At 43.3% G+C, this 23,256-nt stretch overlaps 1 protein-coding gene across 4 annotated transcripts in view; it reads left to right on the forward strand.

The window, feature by feature from the left end:
• tenm4 (teneurin transmembrane protein 4) overlaps positions 1 to 23,256 on the forward strand; it is a 180,782-nt gene that overhangs the window by 88,239 nt on the left and 69,287 nt on the right. For all 4 annotated transcript variants that reach the window (XM_087795860.1, XM_087795861.1, XM_087795862.1 and 1 more), the window contains 6 exons: positions 5,427 to 5,588; positions 10,922 to 11,136; positions 13,178 to 13,388; positions 19,484 to 19,585; positions 20,349 to 20,543; positions 21,289 to 21,489. In XM_087795860.1, the coding sequence (XP_087651986.1) occupies positions 5,427 to 5,588; positions 10,922 to 11,136; positions 13,178 to 13,388; positions 19,484 to 19,585; positions 20,349 to 20,543; positions 21,289 to 21,489 (1,086 nt within the window). The remainder of the gene's footprint in view (positions 1 to 5,426; positions 5,589 to 10,921; positions 11,137 to 13,177; positions 13,389 to 19,483; positions 19,586 to 20,348; positions 20,544 to 21,288; positions 21,490 to 23,256) is intronic.

Genomic DNA, 23,256 nt, shown 5'->3' on the forward strand with positions numbered 1-23,256 from the left:
TGTGTTCTAATGGTGGTGAACGTGCCCTCGCTCCCTCTCCTGCTCGCCCACTCACACCCGTCCACAATAACATTATCGCTCCGTCTCAATCTGCCGGCTCGGCTCTAACGCCGCCGCTAACACGAAGGACGTCAGAGTTAAGAATCGTCCTGCGGTTGAAGGTCGACACACTCGGACGTTCTGTCGACGCACGTCTTTAGGGAACAGGAAGTGAGGTGCAGGTTCATGGTCGCCCTGCAGGTTGAACTGTGATGGAGATGATGAACATCCTCGACATCCATCATCTCAGACCAGGTTGAAGACTCTGCAGAGAAGTTTCACTTTCATGGTTGATTTGTCTGAAGGTTCTTCCTCTTTTGAAGCAGAAGAAACAAAGATGTCTTCTCTAGCCTTCTTCCATCAGAAACTACGTCAACATACATCTATTTTCGTTTAGATTAATTCATTTTTCTTTCGTCTCTAAAACGTATATATTTTTAAGTGAAACACATTTGTTGATATCTGGCAATTAACTGTTTTTTAAGTGGCCTCAAAGCAAGAATTTAAATTTACATTTAATGTACATTTTAAAATATATAAATTAAATCATTAAAAAAAATTCTAGTGAAATATTTAATTTTTACATATTTGTTAATATATATTTTAATATATATAAAATACAGAGAAAAAAACATTTACACATGTTACAATATTTCATTATCCTTTAGAATCAAATGAAATATATATTAATTAAAAGTGTATTTTTTAAACTGTGGTTAAGGTTTAAAATTAAGGATAAAAAAATTAAATTAATTAAATGTTAAGTTTTTAATTAAATTAAATTATAAAATTAATATAGAACTTTGATGTTATCATTTATTTACAAAGCCATTTCATGAAAAACTCATTAAAAAAAATGTATACGCTAAAAAGATCTATACAATTTTTTTTATAATTTAAACATGTTCATTTGTGAACTATATATTTTTACACTTCACCCATTATTTGGTTTCGTATTGTCATTGGTAAATCATTTTATATAAACTTAAAAAATATATTTTGAAATTGAATAATTTGTTTGTTTATAGGCTATTAAATAATCCTAGAATATCTATGTCACGCAAAAAAAAAACAAAGCCTGAAAAACTTTTAACGTTTCTATCGTTCATTCATCACAGCGCCACCTGCTGTCCTGGAGTCGTCCAACAACATTGTTGCATAGTATAGACGGGAGTCAGGGTGACCCGGAGAATGTGGTTGTGTGTGGTGAGGGGGGCGGAGATCAGAGCTGGACCAGTAATAGTTATAGTTATAGATATAGATGTCGGACTCTCGCCGCCACCAGTCAGATTAATGAAACCTCCGCTCAGGACGTTTGCTGTAGATCGGAATCACGCCGTAACAATTACCGCCGCTATCATTTCAGCTGCTGCTGGAGGACGAAGGCATTAAAATCTCCATTAATAACCATCATCCGTCTGATTTATGGAGATGATTTATGTCTTCGTTTAAGAAGTGGAAAAAAAAGGCTCCGCTGGTCGCTGTGGAATATTTCCATTTAGCAGCTTCAACAGAGAGAGAGCTTGGACGAGGAGTCGCTCCTGCTGGACAGATATGGAACTGACGGTGGTGAAACCTTTAACCTGGAAAACTAGTAATGTAAACATGACCTGGACGCTAAATAACTCACTTTAGATATACGTTCTGTTGTAGCCACGCAGGTCAGACCAGTAAAGAACACCAGGTGCTAGCTTATTAGCATCGTGGTGCTAATGGCTACATTCGATGCGCAAAATTAGTTTCTAATTTAAACTTGTTTATTGTAAGTGTGCTGTGTCTGTGTGCAGTTTTCTGTCCTTGTGGACTCACCTGTGTTGTAGCCATTAGCCCGGAGGTCAGCTCCAGCTACCTTTGGGACATATGCACTTTTGAGCTCATGGCTACACTCTAAGAATGCAATTTATCAAACCATAAAAGTTGAGTTTAAACATTGAAACAAATATATGGTGTCAAAGGATTTCCTAGATTACATTTTTGTATTGTACTATTGTATCATCAGTATGGGTCTGTTTGTACAAAACTCTCTTTTCATTGAAATATTTACATTAGAAAATCTTGTTTACTATAACCACGCCCACTCTGATGGGATTGGTCAAGCATTGAGGTTTGGCACTGCGCGTCATTAACCCCATGAGTCTCCAACTCTAAGGGACTTGTTGTATAAACAAAGTGGGGCATGATTACAGATGGCTGGATGACGAGTGAAGCCATGATTAATGGTCTCTGCTCTTGTAACCTCTTGTTCGCTAAGATTTCAGACGGGGGAGAACTTTATAAAGTAATAAGTTCAAAACATGGTCATGATGAGGGACTTTAGTTGACCTTTAAATCTTAAGAATAAACAAAACTCACTCACATCACACGGAAGCTATGCATCAAGAAACACCCATGATGCAACTGACCAACCTTTCTGTCGGGTTAAATTAATTAGTTAACAATGACAGTAATAGCAGCATTTAAAAAAAAAAGGAAATTCGACCCAAGATATCCAGGAACTCAAAAAAAATCTTTATGTAATATTTCACCCAAAATTCAAATTTCACTTTTTTTTCTACTCTGTAACTCCATACAATCCCATCTCAACCCTTTGTCGACATGAGGGTGAGTAGAAAATTAGTACAAATTTGAACTATCGCTTTAACATGAAACTCAAAAACCCTTTTCAATGATCGTCGGATATAATACCATTTTTATTTGACTTTGTCTTTGAGGGAACTCTGATCGTCGTCGCATTGTATCTCATATCCTCAGTGAGAACCATGTCCTCAGACTCGGGGAGACGCCCGATCCTCGTCCCTCCAGAGACGGACACGCATGAACGTCTGTTGCCCCGGCGCTTAATCAACGTGGTCATTAAGATCGTCCCGGGACGCGGCGCGAGTCGACGCGTGGAAAAAAAACGTCAGACCTCACACCAAGATCTGAATCCCGATCGAGGCCGAGGCCCCCGTTTAATTAACGACTGATGAGGAAATACATTAAATTTCAAGAGCGATTAATTATCGCCGCCTCGTAATTGGGCGCCCGGGTGAGACGGCTAATGAACCCAATTTAAGCCAGTGACAGCTGTTTTGAATTTCTGTTAGTTTCACGGTAACTCTCCGGCGACGCCAACGTTTGTTTTCGCCGGCCAAGGACGGAGAGTTCCGTAACATTCCTTTTTCTGCCAGATCTTCAAACGTGGGATTTTTTTTTTTTTTTTTTGTTGTTTGTCGTCCAGCGACTGCAGGTCCAGCTGCTCTTTTCAATTTGTCCGCTTTTCATTATCCCGGACGAGCTTGTCGATGCGGGAGTGATTCTAACGAGAGAAAGTGCTCCGTCGTCTCGTTTTCTCCTCCGAGGTCGTCTCCTCTCGGAGGAGCCGATAAAGATTCGTCTTGATCAATCCGGACACTTTTGTTGAGGGGCTCGCGGCGAGAGTGTAATGAGCTGCAGTGATCTGATTATCGACCGCCTCGGGGTGTCGTCGCACTAATAAAGAACCTTATAAAGTTTTGCGGCTCCTCGTCACCACCCTTGCTGGCTGGGACTGCACCAGACAAACACACGTGGCGAAGAAAGATGCTGGCAGGCGTCGGCTCTGGCTCGTGCCCGGGGAAACCGACTTCCTGCCAAAAAGTGAGCCCAGAGGAAGTCGCAGCGTGAGCTCAGGTGATGATGAAGCGCCGGCGTGCTGACGGGTCAAGCGAGGACTCCTGCCAACATCCTCGTCGGATGAAGCCGCTCGCGACCTCCTCTCGTCGCTCGCCCAGATTCGTTGGAAGAGAGTTCTGGGCTTAAAAAAACGAAACCAGGACCGCCGCGAAGCGCTCGGAGAAGCAGTCGCCCGCTGGAAGGAGAGCGAACAAATTACTTTGGGAGTTGAATAAACGAGACCATCTGCTTCTCCGGCAGTCGTCGTTCACGGGAGAACTTCTTCCAGATGCTCGACACCGGTCGGGTTTTGATCAACGACAAGAATTTTTTTAGTCACGCCTGCTCTTCGTACAGTGATATGAGCAGGATGTTCTGACGATAAAATACAAAATAAATGTATATTTATAACGGCATCAGTCCCATTATAACTGCTAGAAACTCTTCACACATCTAGACGTATATTAGTGTCATCAGATTGTTAATGTTTAAAATGTAACATTTAAGTTTTCTTTGAAATTTAATTATTATTATTATTATTATTTTCAATATTAAATTAAATTAATATTATTTAGACATTTTAAGGATAAAGTTGTCTTCATTGAATAATAGAATTTGATCATTTATTTTATTATAAAAGCATCTAATATTTTTTCAACACATTCCAATAATTCAAAAATGCATTTTTTAAATTCTGTTTTTTTTATTCAGTTTCAGTATTTTAAATATAAAATTTAAAAAAAAAGTAGGTGTTATATTGTGAACGTTTTTTATATTGAATTTAAAAGGCTTTAAATGAAAAATATTACATTTGGAAAATGCGTTTTTGAACTATTGGGTTAAGAATATTGAACAATTGAGTAAAAAAACAACAACATTCATTTAGTAAAGTTAAATATGTTTTAATTAAATTATTTAAAAAACTAAACAAAATGTAACCTTTCAATATATTGAATTGTAGACGCTTAATAACTCACTTGTCCACTCATGGCTTCAGACCCGTATATTGAATATATTGTTGAAATAAGTTATTCCAAAAATAATTAAACGCGTAAAAAAAGTCAAGAATATTAAAAGTAAAAAAAAAACAACCACAACAGTAACGGACAATGGTTTTCATTGTGTGCCTCACTTCCCTCTCGGAGGATCATTAAAACCTGACCAGCGTTGAGTTCAGTCACCTCGAGGTTCTCCTCTTTAGCACCGTGGAAATCCTTCTGAACCCTCCGTGGTCCGGCTCGTGGCCCCCGGGGTTGTCTTGTCTACCTGTCATCTCGGCGATGAAGAAACCAAGAGCTCGGCTCCGGAGCCGCTCTTGTTTGCCGGGGCCGGCGGAACAGAACCAGCGAAACCAATCAAAGCGCTCGATTGAGTTTCTTGGCGGTTTCTGCTGACTGGTGACTTCCCCGGTGGCTTTTGCCTTGCTAAGCTCGTCTTGTCCATTCTCTTATTGGTGATCTGTCATGGTCGACCCCCCTCGCCCCCCTACACACACACACACACACACACACTCCTTCACTCGCCCGCCATTGTTCCAGAGGACATTTCTTTTATCAACCTTGTAGAAATATCATCCAGTCGTGTTCTCTTTGAAAGACTCTGCTGACATTCTTTTGTGCCACACTTTGTCGGGGTATACGGGGGGTTTTGCAGGTGAGGGGGGGGTGTCCATAGAGATGTCCCCCTGGTCTCATCATCTCCTAATGCAGCGCCTGAACCCTGTTAAGCGTCTCACCTGAACCTCTGTGTTGCAGTCATGCACCTCTTCGGCCTGAACTGGCACCTGCAGCCCACCCAGAGACTGTACCAGCTGTCCGAGGACAACACCAGCGGCCTGTCCTTCCCCACCGACCTGAGCATGACGCCGCTGGGCAACACGGGCCTGGAGATCGCGGACCGGCGAGGGAAGGAGGACGGTGAGTGGGGACCCCCCGATCTGTTCTGGTGATTCTGATGGAGGCTCAACAACACGTGTTCTCACTGTCACGGTTCATTCATTCATTTTCTGTGACGCTTGTTCCTTTATGGGGGTCACGGTGGGAGGGGGTGGAGCCTATCCTATTTTTTTTCGGGTGAGAGGCGGGGGACACCCTGGACAGAACTACAGTCTGTCGCAGGACACACAACCATTCACACACACAATCATTCCTATGGAGAATTTTCCCAAGTTCCAAATCGACCTCTGTATGTTTTTGGAGTGTGGGAGTAAACCTGAGTATCCGGAGTAAACCCACACAACACGGCAAGAACATACAAACTCCACACTGTCATGGTTGCCGTCTTTCCCTCCAATTAGACAACAGGAAGCATGTATTGATGACATCATCAGCTCGGTGAAGCTGATAATAAGAATGAATACAAACTGTAACATATTATTTTTTTAAATGTATTTAATGAATAATGTTTATTACGATGATAATTATAAGACTTGTTCAAATCCTCGTTAGTATTTTATAAAAAATATTTTTTCAATAAAATATATTCTGAAAGATAAATAATCCAAATCAAATTTTTGTTTATGATAATAATCATCATTGTCATATTTTTTAAATTGAAGAACGTTTATTAGGATGATAATTATAAGACTTGTTCTAATCCTCATTAGTATTTTATAAAAAATATTTTTTCAAATAAAATGGATTTCAATAAAATATATTCTTAAAGATAAATAATACAAATCAAATGTTTTTTTAAATAATAATAATCATCATTGTCATTATTTTTGTCTTTTTTTTTTTTGTAAATCAGTGAATATCTTTCTTTTCATTGTGTTTTCCTTTATTTATTTGTAGTTTATTCGTTCTAAATAAATATCCGATTATTCATATTTTATAATAATCATGAATCTACTTGTATAAATATCTCTGTATCTATTTGTTTTGTTTTCAAATTCAGTTATTCATTGGAATTCTGTATTAGTTTCCTAAAATCTTGGCGACATAAAACTTTTTGTCGTCTGTAAATTTAAAGTAGTATTTGTGTCAGTTGGATTTCTAAACCTCTCACCAAAATTGCTTAAAAAATCTGCATGTAGACTCTCAGTGGAGGTTTTGAAAAGGGAGGGCAACTCGAGTCGAGGAAATGAGGAATAAGACCCCCGTGAAAATGCAATTTTTTATGACATTTAAAGTATTTGTATAACAAACTAAGTGAGGAAGATCTACAGAATTTTAGCTCCATTTGTTAATAGTAAGGGGTCGGAAAGGTGGTCAGAAGTTCACGTTAATTATTGACTGCAGCAGCTACAGCTAAAAAAACTGCTGAAAACTTTGATGGTAAAGTTTGCGTCAGTCGTTGTTGAAACATTTGCCGTCTGAGGAAAGCAACAACGTGGAGGACGGCGTATCCTCGCTGACATTTAGAAGCGGCAGTAAGTTTTGTTTTCCGCGGCGTCTCCAGATCTGCTTGGTAATCCCATAAAACTAGTTGTAAGTGGGAAAGTGGCGTTTGTTCCTGGAGGGACGGCTTAGGAGCGACCACGATGGGACTGGAGGAGGATTAGCTACTTCCTCCTCTTCAGCGGCGACGTGACGCTTTCATCAGCCGAGGCCGAAGCTCTCGGAAGCACCGGAGAGCTCGCGAGGCCGTCGTCGTCGTCGCCGGCGCCGCCGCGCTCACGAGGAAAGTTCAATTCTCCGACAATTGGGCCAAAAATGCAAGTGTGTGTGATTTGCCACAGGCGGACGACAATGGCTGCGAAGATTGAGCATTAACATATAGATGAATTCAGGACTCGTCTTTTTTCATTTAGAAACAGAGACAGCCGGAGCCGCGGCAGGCGTGTCGACGGAAATCAATAGTGATCTAAATAAAAGTCTCACTCTGCCGCCGCGATGATGAGATCTCTGACGCAGACGCTGATCGCCGCCTAATCTGAGCTCCAGAGTCTAACGTGACAATTAAGTCACAGATATTCCGGGGAGCGTTCAGGAATAAAACTTGGCTTTAGTGTCGCTGTTGTTCGCCTCTGACTCGGGGGGTGATGTCGGTGAGTTGACGATCCATATGTCCGGCCTCGCGTGAACCAATTATACTTTAATGTTTAAAAATATATTTCTTTTTACTGCGGCTTGTTGATTTCTAGCTGAAGTACACAACGTTGCCTGTTGTTTTTATAAGATACAAAACCGTTCATGAATAGTATTTCATGAACTAGTTCGTATATTGGACGACAGTGAACTGAATTTTGCCTGATGAAGGCTTTAATGTAAGAGGCCCTTATATTATTGTATTAAATTCATCTTATTTTATTTACATTTATTTCATGTATTCTATTCTTTACTCTATTCTACAGAAACGCATACAATTCCTGTGATGCTTTATTTCTTGTTATTGATTGTTTGTGATGTGACAATGAAATGAAATCTGACATAGTTATATATATAATACTATTACAGGCTTTTCCTTGATTTTCTGGAACTCCTGTTGTGTTATCAGTTTTATCTTGACCTTTAAAGTAAATACTTTATTGAATATTGTTTTGATTGTTAAAGTGCTTTGTGACCCTGGTCTGGAAAAGCGCTATACAAATAAAAATTACTTACTTACTTACTATTAAACAAATATAATAATCACTGACTTTTGAAAATGTTGACCTAAGAACGAGAAACTGAACTAGTTCATTTTAAGATAGGTGAACTGAACTTTGAACTAGTTCACATAGAGATTCAACTTTCCCAACGTTGTATTTAGTCGTGATGAAGCTTCATGAAACAGTGTCATGTTGTTTAGAGGTCAGTAGGTGGCGCCATCAGTTGAAACATGATGTGATGTTTCATGAGAACAAAGGAACATACCGCCATCTAGTGGACTCTGAAAATAATGGCACTGCTTCATGAAGCTTCATTAGTCCATCACCAGTATTTAACTCACAAACGTTTTCTGTCCTTTTGGCTTTTGCAGATCAATGAAGCCGAAAACGAATCATGCTAGGTCATGGCGGCCATTTTGAACCCATTAGAATCCCTGTAGCCAAACTCCAAAGTGACAATTACACTCCTTGAGAACGTTTTATAGCCGCAGAGTCATAATCATCATTGCCGTCTCGCCTCATGATTTATTCAAGCAGACGATCGACTCGTTAATGTTCGGCGTAAACGCTCGGCGACGAGTCCTTCGATGCCGCGTTATGCAGATTTTCGAGGGAGACGGATTTTTTTTTTTTTTTCCCGTAAATTCCGTCTGCGCTGCCGGACTCTTGACAAGGGAAGCCGCCATCTGCCGCCTCGCTCTCCTCACGGAACCGTTGGTGCCACGAGTCCTCGGGGCTCGCCGCGGCGTCGGCTCCGGTCGCCCTCGCCGCTCAAATGAGCTCATCGACACGAGCGAGCAGATGTCGGCGTTCCCTCCGAGTGTGATAGAACCCAGCCTTCGGCAACATATGTGCCACTTTTTTAAGTCGGCTGATGTTCCCGTACCTAAGTCGGCATCACAGCTTTAATTACCGTTAGCGCTGTCGAGTGTTCCGGCGTCGGTTCAGACGTCCAGATGTTGCTTGTTTCTCTTAGTGGGAGGAAAAGTAAAGTTACGTTGGTTTTAATAGTGACGTCATGTGGAACCCTGCGCTGGACTCGGTATCGTCCAGTCATTCATTTTCTGTGCAGCTTAATCCCTTATGAAGGGTCGCGGGGGGCCGTAGCCTATCAGAGTTCGTTCGGGCGAAAGGCTGGGGACACCCTGGACAGGACAAGTTCCTAAGGACTCCGGTTTCCTCCCACATAATCTTGACTTCTTCGTGACATTCTTACGATGTGTTCAGGGACAATTCTCGTGAAGATATGTTGAAGTCCGACAGTGGAACCGAAGGGTAGAACCGGAGAGTGGTGTGCGAAAAAAGTGATATATATATCGCAATATTTTATTAAATGTATCGATATTGCTTATAAAAAAAAGAAGATTTTATTTATTTGAATATTTTGGGGGTGGCTCTCACATCATATTTTGTTTTTCATTATACTTATTTCATGATTTATGCATTTATTTTTGCAATTAAAAACACTTTTATTTACATTTAACAAGCAAATATTTACTTCAGCATTCGTTCATTTTTGTGTTGCAATTTAACTTCTGGGCCGCTAGATGGCAGAAGTCACATTGCCATCTGTAGCTTAAGAATCAATAAAATCCTGTGACATCCTGTCGATGACTGAGGACGAGAGGATACAGTGGACTACTGCAGTTCTACCGAAGGGTAGAACCGGAGAGTAGTGTGCGAAATAAGTGATATATATATATATGATATATATATATATATATTGATATATATATATATATATGATATATATATACTGTATATATCGCAATATTTTATTAAATGTATCGATATTGCTTTAAAAATATATACTGTATATATTTATTTATTTGAGTTTTTGGGGGTGGCTCTCACATCATATTTTATTTTTCATTATGATTATTTCATGATTTATGTTGCAATTAAAACACTTTTATTTACATTTAACATGCAAATATTCACTTCAGCATTTTTTTTTTAATTTTTGTGTTGCTGTTTTACTTCTGGGCCTCTAGATGGCAGAAGTCACAATGCCCTATGTAGCTTAAGAATCAATAAATCCTGTGACATCCTGTCGATGACTGAGGACGAGAGGATACAGTGGACTACTGCAGATTTTAAAGCTGATGTTTTAAAATATGTTGGGTTTCAAAGCAAACAAAAGTAGTTACGACTTTGTCAAAAGTTGTAATAAGTAAGTAAGTAATTTTTATTTATATAGCGCTTTACCAGACCGGGGTCACAAAGCGCTTGAACAATAAGAACAATATTCAATAAAGTTGTGTGTTCTTTAATTTTGCAACACCAGAGACAAGTTCTCAAGTAATAGGACAAATACTGTATATTCTTGTTCCTACAGTATCACAATATATTGTATTATTGCCCCTGTATTTTGATGGTATCGCCAGATTCTTGCCAATAAGAAACAAAAGCACAAACGTTTTCTTCCTCTCTCAGACTTCTGTTAAGATTTTTTACCGTCGTTAAAACACCAAAGGAGAAGCTTCTCAGTGTCTTCTGAAAGTGTGATGTCATCAAACTGAGCCATTAGTTGCTGATTTGTCCTGCAGTTCTTCGTTATGATTGGAGCCTCCAACTCCTTATTCAAACCCTCAACACAGCGTCAGTTCTGGTTTGATAAGAATTCATTTTAATATCTGGTGCACGACGTTGACAGGTTGAATATCTCGCGACTCAGCAGCTTCTCGGGTCACGTCATGTCCACGTCTCGTCCCGCAGGCAAACTGGACGGCCTGTTCCCGGACGACAGCTACATCGACATGGGCGAGATCGATGTGGGGCGCAAGGTGGCGCAGCAGATCCCCGCCGGGATCTTCTGGAGGTCTCAGGTCTTCATCGATCACCCCATGTACCTGAAGTTCAACGTGTCCCTCAGCAAAGATGCCTTAGTGGGGATCTACGGGAGGAGAGGTCTACCTCCGACGCACACGCAGGTGAGGGGCGCTCAAGGTGTGAGAAGATGCCAAACCAGGAAGTCCTGCATTTAACCACGAGATCAGTGTTTAGCGAGACTCCAGAGCAAGACATATGACGCTAAAATAAATGAATTATTTCCTCATCAACTCTTAACATTTGGTAAATAATGTTGAGTTAAGACTGACTTATTAGTTTCCACTCAAAAGGTCTGTAAATTAATGAACAATATGTTAAAAAATACTTTTTTAAATCTCACTAAAATGCTGCTAATACTCACATGAATGAGTTAATATTTGTTCCATATATTTAAAACCAAAGTTCACTCTTGCATGAGTTATTTGATGTGTGTTTCCTGATAATCGGTTCTTTCTCCATCAATATTTGCCAAATATTACCATAATTCATAAGTCATTATCAGATCTTATTTCATAATAACGACATTAATATGTATAATAATGAACGACTTCTATTCAAAATGAGATTCAGAATCATAATTACAAGATCGTTCCTCATCCTGTGACCTCTGACCCTCCCCGCCCGCAGAACGATATTCTTGTCGGGAATATTCATCTTGTTATAACAAAAAGGCTTCTTTAGTGTGTTTCCTGATGATTTATGTATAAATCTAATCGAACCTCTGGAAAGTCAGTGATGGAGGCTCGACCTCGTCTTCGGCTCCGGGATACAAATGCAGACGCCGTTGCCGAAGATCTATCTCTCCGCCGTAGAGCGAGTGCTCGGCGAATACCAACCAATTCATAAACCTCTCCATTGTTCTGCACGTCGCCCCCAAAAAAAACAGGATTTACAGCAAGTTTGGTTCAGGTGCGATATCGTCCATGAATCACGGGAAGATTCCAGACTTTTGCGGGCTTAAGAGAGAGATTTTTCTTTGCACTAATTTCCCATCTATGTGCAGCTCAGCGCGAGCGCTATCGTGTTATTAATCATGTCTGACTGGCTGCTCCGCCGAGTTTAGCTTTGTCTGTAAATGGAACTCAACAATTTTTTCACGCCTGTTTTCTTTGTCTTTGAATTAATGTCCGACGTGATTTATTCCGCAGTCAAAGATCCGGTTTGTCTCTCGAGCGCAACAGAAATGTCTCGCGTCCTCCGCGCGGTCGCTAACGGCTTCTTGTTAGCGATCGTGTTCAAAGTGTCGTTGTACTTTCTTGCCGAAATATTGCTTTCATCGAGCTGAAAACCCCTCATAGAAACCTCGCTCATAAACATGTGCTAACGTTTTATAGACATTTTTGCATTAGCATTCAAAGAGCTATTCTGTGATCTTGGTAAATTTGCCACTTGATTGTAGCTTAGCGTCCTCCGCGCAGTCGCTACCGGCTTCTTGTTAGCGAGCGTGTTCAAAGTGTCGTTGTACTTTCTTGCCGTAGTATCGCTTTCATCGAGCTGAAAACCCGTCATAGAAACCTCGCTAAAAATATGTGCTAACGTTTTATAGCCATTTTTGCATTAGCATTCAAAGAGCTATTCTGTGATCTTGGTATGTTCGCCACTTGATTGTAGCTTAGCGTTGCTAACGGCTTCTTGTTAGCGATCATGTTCAAAGTGTCGTTGTACTTTCTTGCCGAAGTATTGCTTTCATCGAGCTGAAAACCCGTCATAGAAACCTCGCTAATAAATACGTGCTAACGTTTTATAGCCATTTTTGCATTAGCATTCAAAGAGCTATTCTGTGATCTTGGTAAGTTCGCCACTCGATTGTAAGTTAGCCGCTCAGCTAGCTTACTTTACTACATCTTTCGCGAGTCCATTCCTCGTTGGATGTTCCCGCGTCGGTTATTTTGTTTGAGGTGATTCATCCTCGCCGCGGTGAAAGTGGGTAATTTGAGGCGGCTGCAGATTACAGAGCGACAGGCGAGTCGACTCGTCCTTGTGTAGATAAAAAATGAAAGAGGCGCTCATTAGTATTCATGGAGAAGATATGAAGCCTTGTAGATATTATTTGGTAAATACCAACTTCATTTTAGCTAAAAAATAAAGCTTTCATGTCGGGGCGTGAGGAATTATTATCCACCGTTGTCTGTCCTCCCGCAGTTTGACTTTGTGGAGCTGCTGGACGGACGGCGGCTCTTGAACCAGGACGTCCACGTCCTGGAGGGCCCGGCGGCGCTCCAGAGGAGCCTGGTCCCGTTCACCACCCACGACACCGGCTTCATCCAGTACCTGGACTCGGGCATCTGGCACGTCGCCATCTACAACGACGGCAAGGAAACGGAGACGGTGTCCTTCCTCACGACGGCGATAGGTGAGCGGTCATTTGATGTCATGAAGGGGGGTTCAGGGGCGTAACTGATTCACAAGTCTTCCAAAAAACCTGATGCCAGCGCTGGTAATCCGTCTGTTGCTGCGGCTGCAGATTTCGGGATGAATCGGAGGATAATGGCCACAACAAGTGGCGGTTAATCAAGGTGAAGATGAGAAATCCAGAATCAGGACATCAACTCTCCGTCGTGCCCCAGAGTGAGGCGTCGCTGAATCCTAATGTCCTCATTAGCCCGAGTGTCTTCCATGCGAATCAGGGGTCCAGCCGGCTGAATCCATTTGCATACAATTGAAAGCGACTCCTTCCCTCCTGCCAGCGCCGTTTCTGATCACTCCTTTGTCCCAATTTTCCATCTTTGCTGGCGAAATGAAAGCCATCGTTCTTCCCCCGACTGCCCGTGAGTGGAGCCTCGTCGGAGACATAAGTCCTTCTTTTGTGGAGGTTACTCTGTTCCGCTCGCGTCTCTTTGTTCCTCCTCGAGCGTCTTTGATTAGCGCGGCGGCGTTCGCAGCAAGGTGCGACGCCGCCGTTGAGGTGTCGGGTTTCACGGCGCCGGCAGCTGCGAAGCATCGTCTCGCACACTCTTTAATTAAAAGCTTCCGAGGGCCGGAGTCCATCTGTGACGGCGGGGCCGCGCCAGGCAGATCGATGATACCTGTCCCAGGTGCTATACCCCTACCGACGCCCTGGACACAACATCTGGGAGTCGATATTTAACGCGATGCCGCACAAAAATGTGACACTTTTATTTTCTCCTGGACAAGGTGAGCTCGCACACTCCTGGGGTTTGCAGCAGACGACGCTAATAGAGGCAGGAGTTTTGTGCGATAAACAGATGTGGATGATGGCGGCGGAGAGGAGTGGGACGCCACTGAAAAACTTGTTGATGTCAAAGGGAAAAGTCTTTTTTGAGTGGATTGTGTTGCTGTTTACTTTGAAACATACCATTTCTCCGGAGCATGATGGGGAAAACTTGACCGTCAGGCCAAACATTTGTAGATCGCAGGGGCAGCAACTGTAGCAAAGAGGTCCAACTCAACCCCTCTCCCCCTAAAAAAAACTTCCATTACTTCTGGGTCGAACACAAAAGCACTCTAAGGTCAAGGGTCAGAACGGATCTCTCCAATGTTTTCCGGGTCTGCAACAGGGTCTACCCTCAATCACGAGGTCTTTGTATCATCTGTCTGGTGCATAAAGAGCTGAGCCAAAAGACAAGCTCTCCATCTATTTGTCCATCAATGTTCCAAGAACTCTCATCCCAGTTTCGGGATGACCTCCTGGAGAACCACCCTCGGCCAAATTGCAATTAAAAACACTTTTATTTACATTTAACAAGCAAATATTCACTTTTATACACTGTTTGTTCATTATTGTGTTGCAATTTAACTTCTCGGCCGCTAGTTGGCAGCAGTCACAATGCCCTCTGTAGCTTGAGAATCAATAAAATCCTGTGACATCCTGTCGATGACTGAGGAAGAGAAGATACAGTGGACTACTGCAGATTTTAAAGCTGATGTTTGAACATATTTTGGTTTCAAAACGAACCAAAGCAGTTACGACTTTTGTCAAAACCAAAACCAGGAGGAGACCTCTATTGTCACTCAAACATGTGGAGCCTAAACTTGTCATGGTAAAAAGAAAAAGAAATGTGTTGCCACAAAATCCTGTGGCCTGGAGAGCGGAGGTCTACTACTGCGGCCGCAACACAATAATATCACTATAATAACCTTGTAACAAGGTTTGACTGCAGGGATCGAACCTCTTTCAGATTTAAGAGTGGCCTCTACTAATGGAGGTATATAGGTAGTGATGACGTGGAAGTATATAAGACATAAATCAAATTATTATTAGTATATACCATATTTTCCGTACTATAAGGCGCTGTCACGGGTGGAACTCGGCAGGAGACCCAGAAGCGGAAGTGGACAAATATCCTCGGAGCAAATGTTCAAGCAAAAGTCTTTTAATATTCTAAGCGGTCAGAAGGGACCGAAACAAAAAACAAATCAGGAACTCGGGACGAAGGCAGGACGCGGCTGGAGATCGGGATCTCAGATCCGGAACTAAAACAAAAGAGCAAAAAGACTCACGTGAGCAAAACAAGGCGCTGACAACGTCAGGGGTCTTCAGGAAAAAGTTCATAGGGAACACGAGCAAAGAGAATCTACGAATGCCAACCTAGTCTGGAAACTCAATTCTCTGGCGAGTTCTTCAGGTCCGCGACGCTCCTTTTCTGTGGGAAGAACCCGCCATTCAATCACCCCCAGCCGCGCACCTGCCAGCGTCTGTCAAGACAAAAACAAAGACACAAACCAAAACAGGAAACCGACTACAAAATAAAACAGGAAAGCACCAAAATATGACAGGCGCACTTAAAAGCCTTTACATTTCTTGAAAAACAACGTGCGCCTTATAATCCGGTGCGCCTAATAGTGCGGGAAATACGGTCGTCTAATTGTTGTGTCCCACAATTTGGTTTTGTCCCCATAAAGTACTTTTTTTTTTGTAAACTGTGTGAGTCAGCTTGACTAGAACTTTACTTCGGGAAAAGAAAAAAACCTGCTTGTGTTTGAAGATTGTGTTTTCTTAGCCCACTGATGAGATTCGACCTCCTGAATCTGACTCCAGAAGCAGTCGGAGCTTCGAGCTCCGGGTTGAGACGACGCTCACCGGGGCGCCGGCGTCGGCGACGAGGCCCCGTCGGCGCCCCGGTCTCATGAATCCCGAAGCGAGCCGCCGCAGTGCAGGATTGCAGCTTCTCAATTGTTCTTCAATTTGTTTTCTGCTTCCACTGCAAGTGAAGCCGTTCCTGGTAAATTAGAACCGCACCGTCTTGTCACATGCGCTCTGGGAAGTCGTCCGTTTCCTCGGCGAAGCTGACCGAACGAAACCACGTTGCCCTCCTCGCTCGGGAGAGAGTTTTCAGCGCCGCTGTCCGTGGGTTGGAAGCTCTCCAGCGGTGCCGGGCAGCAGGCAGAGGAGGGCCAGCCTTCTTAAATGGGTCACTGGTTAAATGCCCTTCAGCAGAAATTGAATCTCCAATCACCTGAGTTGTATCGAGCCACGGAGGAATGGGTTGACCTTCAGCAGGAGCCACCTGAGGTGCGGAACGTAAGCCAGCAGAACCGCCTCCTCCTCGCCATCCCACCCCCCCCCCCCCCCCACAGCACACGGGCCGGACTCGATCAACGTTGCGTTTTCACGGCCCCTCGTGTCGCCTGACCCCTCATACATTTTCATATCAACACGTGAAGCCGGTCTTGATGCCACGTGGGTCGTCATGGAAACAAAAAAGAGATGGAAACAATTCCAACAGAATAAACATGAGAAAGAACACGGTACGATTACATATCTTGTTTTCTTCAAACAACGACTCCCTCGGATTGAAGACGAAAGACCCGGTCGTGGACTCTGACGATGAGCGACTCACAGGTTAATGCGGAGCGAGTCCTAATGACTCCGGGCGTCCTCCGGAGACGCGGAAGAATCTCCATATTTCCTGGGGAGCGTCCGAAGTCTTTAATCAGGCCTCTCCTCGTTACGCCGGCGTCATGGCAACAGCGAACGAGTCCCGCTGAAATGTTTGCGAAATCAAAGCCCTCTGAAGCATGAAGCCATTTGTCGGTGCCAGACTCCTCCGAGCCGCCGAGCATCTCTCTCTTCTTCAATCGTCTGTACACATGCGGCATCTTTCAGAGGGTTCGTGATGAGACCTGCCTGCCGAACACGCTCGCACAATAGTTAGCTCCCCTGATATGAGGTGAGGGTGGGGGGGGGGGGCAATGAATTTCAATGAAGCCCCTCGTGAATCCATCATTGACGCGAGCGAGCGGCTCGCAAGATATTCATGGTCGGCCGGAGCCGACGCAGGAGCGGAAACACTGGAAGTCCAGAGACCACGGATCAGCAAACATCGTTTTTGAGAATAAGAAAACCTGTATTCGTATAATTCATTCAGCCTTACATTGCAAAAATGTCTCGTGATACACGTCTGTGTTGTGATGTCACAGGTGTATTTATATGGTGCTCTTCAGAGTGAAGCAAAAAACTTGCTGCTTATTATTATCAATTACTATTTATATTTTATATTAAGATCATTAAAAGTATTTTATTTCAGACAAAATCATATTTTCTTTATATATACTGTAGCTTTTAATAATGCTATTTGCTATGTTGCTTGGGTTTACTCCGGGCACTCCGGTTTCCTCCCACAGTCCAAAAACATACAGAGGTTGATTGAAAACTTTGGGAAATTGTCCATAGGTATGAGAGCGTGTGTGAATGGTTTACTGCCTTTGTGTGCCCTGTGACAGACTCGGGTCCTGTCCAGGGTGTCCCCTGCCTCTCGCCCTATGATACTGGGATAGGCTCCAGTCTCCCCGTGACCCTGACCTTGGGATAAAGCGGTAGAGAATGAATGAATGAATGAATGAGTTGCAATACCACAGTTTAACTTCCCACTGTTTCGTGCGAGTATAATATTCCAAAATGTACTGTATATTTTAATATCAGTCAAGGAAGGAAAATATCCTTGTCATTGTTAACACTGTTTCAAACCTGTGATTTATTTGAACAGCAGATACTCCTCTACACTACTTGTGCGAGACGCTAATTACAGCACCCTCCTTACTTACGGCGCCAACAAAACAGTGAACTCCCATGAAGCCTTTCTACACACGGCTATATTTAGATACATAGATAAACTTTATTGATACTCGCTACAATACTGTACTAAAATTCCACATCTATTTCGGGGGGGGGGTCGAAAGTGACCGACAGCTGTGATCGGTCGGCTGGGCGGCAAAGCGTTACAAAGTGTGAAGGTGTTTCAGAGGGATGGAACTTCATGCGCCATGTTCAGTTTTAGCCAATTCGGATTAATGTTGTGAAATTTGAACGTTGTCGATCTACTTTTTGTAATTATTAAAGGGCAACTAATGTGTTGAATTTTTGAAGTTATTACTTTAAGGGGAACTAATGTGTTGATTTAAGTGTGTCTTAAAGTGATCTTGGACGTCTATTGTATCATAAGTATGTGTCTGTTTGTACAAAACTCTTAATTCAAATAGTTACATTAGTAAATGTGATTAAGCCCCGCCCACTGAAAAACACAACTTTGTTTTTCCGGAGATGAAATCTTGTTTACCATATCCACGTCCACTCTGCCGTGATTGGTCAAACATTGAAGTTTGTCACCGCATGTCCTCACTCCCATAAGTCTCCACCTCCAAGGTACTCGTTGTATAAACAAAGCGGGGAGGAGTGATTACAGCTGGCTGGAGGAGGAGTGAAGCCATTATTACATCATAATGGACTCCAGTCTCGTAACCTCTCGTACGCCGGGATTTCGGACGAAGGAGAACTTTATCGAGTAATAACTTCTAAACGTCTTCAAGATGATGGACTTACTGCGTTGAAGAATTGAATTGAATTGAATTGAATCTAATAAAAGATGTTGAGGTTGTTGCGAGTGTTTAAACTGTGAGAATGATAATGTGGCGTCTGGGTATCACCTCAGTCACTCCTGCTCCTCTCGCCTCCCTCCGCCGTTTGACTGCAGAATTTGTCACAAACCTTCACAAAATGAAGATTTGCCTCCACCAGGCCGGAGGATAATCCCACCCTCCCCACCCTCCCTTCCCTCCCTCACTCCCCCCCCCCTCAACAACACGGCGAGGAAAGCCTTCAGCTCAGAGGAACTTCTCCGTCTCTGCCTCCTCACTGATGTCGGCTCTCCGGCGAGAGGAGATGCTTCGGCTCACATTTCCAGCTCCCACTGCAGCACAAGAGAGTCTTTGTTCCGCAACTTTCTGCCCGAGAGTTTCTGGAGCCTGAAGGCGACGGACAAATGGAGAGTTTTGGCCGCCATTTCACGAGCCATTTAGCCGGGGAAGCTGGTTTAAAGTCTTCCGCTGCTTCTGGAGATAAATGCCTCCATCGTCCTCGTGGTGGTGGGAAGAGAGTGAGAAGGAATAAATAACAATGAATATTTTGTTTGGTAGCGAGTTATTATATGGATCTGTCATGAATAAACTACAGTTTCTCACCAGAGATAAACGTGTCCTTCTTTTCTTCAGAGTCCATCGACAACTGTCCCAGCAACTGCTTCGGCAACGGAGACTGTGTGGCCGGAACCTGCCGCTGCTTCCTGGGATTCAAGGGCCCCGACTGTGGACGAGGTGAGTCAGTTATTTCTGATTCGAATGGTGTGAGAAGTGGGATTGTTGAATCATTTAAAGTGGTGTAAGCATACAGTTTATTTTCATGTCTTAACAAGAAGGATCTGTCTCGCCTGCAGTTGGTTCAAAACTCTGCAGCGAGAATTCTGACCCGCTCAAGTAGAAGAACTCACATTTCTCCGATCCTTAAAACTCTTCACTAGCTGCCAGTTTCTTTCAGGATCAACTTTTCTGGTTCTTATTTTCAGAACTATTCATGGTCAGGCTCCTCCTTACATCACTGATCTGATCCAGCCTTACACCCCAGCTCGGGCTCTGAGGTCTGTGGATCAGAATCTACTTATGGTTCCTGAACACGGTTCAGGACCAGAGGAGAGAAATTTTTCCAGGCTGTTGCTCCTAAGCTTTGGAACGATCTTCCTCTGTGTTTGATGATCTACTGACTCCTTTAAGAAACATCTTAAGATCTTTTTATTTGTTCAGGCTTTTCCTTGATTTTCTGGAACTCCTGTTGTGTTATCAGTTTTATCTTGACCTTTAAAGTATATACTTTATTGAATATTGTTTTGATTGTTTAAGCGCTTTGTGACCCTGGTCTGGAAAAGCGCTATACAAATAAAAATAACTTACTTACTTACTTACTTAATAGGGGCGAAGGAAAACATCGATGCACTTTTTTTTAAATCAAATTTCTCTGCGGTTTGAAGCTGCCTCGACAAACTGTTTCAGAAGTAGGATGTCATTTTTTTTCGTCTTTCCTCAGCTGCCTGTCCGGTGCTGTGCAGCGGCAACGGTCAGTACCTGAAGGGTCGCTGCATGTGCCACAGCGGCTGGAAGGGCTCGGAGTGCGACGTGCCCACCAACCAGTGCGTGGACGTCACGTGCAGCAACCACGGGACCTGCATCGTGGGAACCTGCATCTGCAACCCGGGATACAAGGGAGACAACTGCGAAGAAGGTGAACATCGTGATCTTTGTTTGCGGGCGGAACCGCTTCGGTTTTTTAGGCCTCAGAACCGTCTTGAAAACGGGGCGTCGTCATTGTGACAGGAATGTAAATCGACCCCCACATTGACGCCAAAACAACCGTTTACATTGAATATCTCAAGCGAACCCGCGGTGAGCGTCAGCAGACGAGATTGACGGAGTCTTTGTGCGCGTCAGCTCTGGTTCTAAGATGACAAATGGAGTCGACGGTTTGATAAATGGGGGTTTCTGACATCCCGGAGCCCCCCATTCTATTCTGGTAAGGGGTGGGGCCACAGGGAGCGGAAAAGGGAACGCGCACCAGAGCCCTTTGGCTCCGTTACCTTTCTTCGGCGCGACCTTCAGGCGCGATGATTAATCGCCAGGAGAGAGTTGGGTGTCAGTCGGCCTCTGATCCCGGCGCCCCCCGGTGCACAAACCATCTGCTGGAGTCGGGTCTTGTCTCTATAACGGCCTCCGGAGCCATTTGTGTCACGCTAAAGGGCGGCTGCCACAACAGGACCCGCGGTTCAGAACCGTGTTCCCGCCGTCCATTCACCATCTGCGGCGGCGGCGACGCGGGGAAGAAACTGTCATTGTTGAGACAGTTTAACATGTTCTGATACTTTATCAGCCTCGACCGCCAAAATAAAAGTTATTCCCTCAAACCATGTTACAAATACACACAAGTTACACGACAATACACACTCGGTTGACCCGGTTTGCTCTTCTTCCAGTGGACTGTTTGGACCCCACCTGCGCGGGCCGAGGCGTCTGTGTCCAGGGCGAGTGCCACTGTTTCGTGGGATGGGGCGGTTCCGGGTGCGAGAGCCCGCGGGCCTCCTGCATGGACCAGTGCTCCGGACACGGAGCCTTCATGTCCGACACCGGAACCTGCAGCTGCGACAGCAGCTGGACCGGTCACGACTGCTCCACAGGTGAGTGCTTGATTTGGTTTGCTTTGGTTCTGACCCATCTTTTTTTTTTAGCTAAGCATCGACTGCTGACCCAAGCTCAGCTTCGGGTTTAAATATATTCTAGGTCCTCCTAGTCCCTCACATGGACGTTCAGGAACAAATATGGTCTAATGTTCAACTGCAGTAACTGCCTGCTCTGGTTCTTCAGAGAGGTGAGGGTAAAATACAGTGTGGGTTCTTAATAGTTTTGGGTCTTAAAGGTTTGGTCCTAAATAGTTTGGGTTCTGATCGTTTTGGATCCAAGTGTTTTGATTGTCAATTTTTTTGTTTCTGAAAGGTTTGGTTCTTAAGAAGTTTGGTTCTAAAGTGGTTAAGTTCTAAGGGAGTTTTTTTGTAAGAAGATTTTGTGCAAAGATTTTAATTTTAAGAGCTTTGGTTCTAAATAAGTTTGTTCTAAAGGGGTCTTGTTGCTATAGGCTTGGTTCTAAGAGTTTTAGTATTGAAGAGGTTTGGTTCTAAAGAGGTTTGGTTCTAAAGTGTTTGGTTCTAAATAGATTTGGTTCGAAGATGTTTGGTTCTAAAGAGGTTTGGTTGTAAAGAGGTTTGGTTCTAAGATGTTTGGTTCTAAAGAGGTTTGGTTCTAAGATGATTGGTATTAAAGAGGTTTGGTTCTAAGATGTTTGGTTCTAAATAGGTTTGGTTCTAAGATGATTGGTATTAAAGAGGTTTGGTTCTATGATGTTTGGTTCTAAGATGTTTGGTTCTAAAGAGGTTTGGTTCTAAGATGTTTGATTGTAAAGGGATTGGTTCTAAGATGTTTGGTTCTAAAGAGGTTTGGTTCTATGATGTTTGGTTTTAAAGATGTTTGGTTCTAAGATGTTTGGTTCTAAAGAGGTTTGGTTCTAAGATGTTTGATTGTAAAGGGATTGGTTCTAAGATGTTTGGTTCTAAGATGTTTGGTTCTAAAGAGGTTTGGTTCTAAGATGTTTGGTTCTAAAGAGGTTTGGTTCTGAGATGTTTGATTGTAAAGGGATTGGTTCTAAAGAGGTTTGGTTCTATGATGTTTGGTTTTAAAGATGTTTGGTTCTAAGATGTTTGGTTCTAAAGAGATTTGGTTCTAAGATGTTTAGTTCTAAAGAGATTTGGTTCTAAGATGTTTGGCTCTGAGATGTTTGGTTCTAAAGAGGTTTGGTTCTAAGATGTTTTGTTGGAAAGGGTTTGGTTCTAAAGAGCTGTGGTTCTAAGAGCATTGGTTCTGAAGAGAGATTTTGTTCAGAGAAAGGTTTTTGAGAGATTCAGTTCTGAAGAGTTTGGGTTCTAATGAGGTCTGGTTCTGAACAGTTTTGGTTCAAAAGAGCTTTGGTTCCAACGTGTTCTCTTGTTATTCAGACCTTCATTGTCGCTTGAATTAAAACCCTTCAGGTGATCAGGGGAAGTGTTGGCAGCTCGGGTTGTTTAAACGAAAGAACCATTTGTCGACGTGACATTTCATCAGCGGAGTGACGGCCCGTCAGTCACCGTGACTCTACTGGCGGCCATTTTAACTTTGATCCCCGCAGAAAATATTCTCCTCGTCCAGAGACGACTCGTATCTCGCGAGCGTCCGCGGCGGCGAGCAATCAAACCCTGATTGATTCCGCTGCGAATGCGTTTCCTCCGTCTGCATTTATTTGCAAGCGGCGGAAATGAGAGGAAACACGCGGCGATGTTGTCAGACGGCTGATCTGATGAAGTTAATAGTCTGTTTGTTTCTTCGCCGCTCGGTCCTGGCAGAGGCGGGCGACGGCC

The sequence above is a fragment of the Callionymus lyra genome, chromosome 7, assembly GCF_982586985.1.
Source record: "Callionymus lyra chromosome 7, fCalLyr1.hap1.1, whole genome shotgun sequence".
Taxonomy (NCBI): Eukaryota; Metazoa; Chordata; class Actinopteri; order Syngnathiformes; family Callionymidae; genus Callionymus; species Callionymus lyra.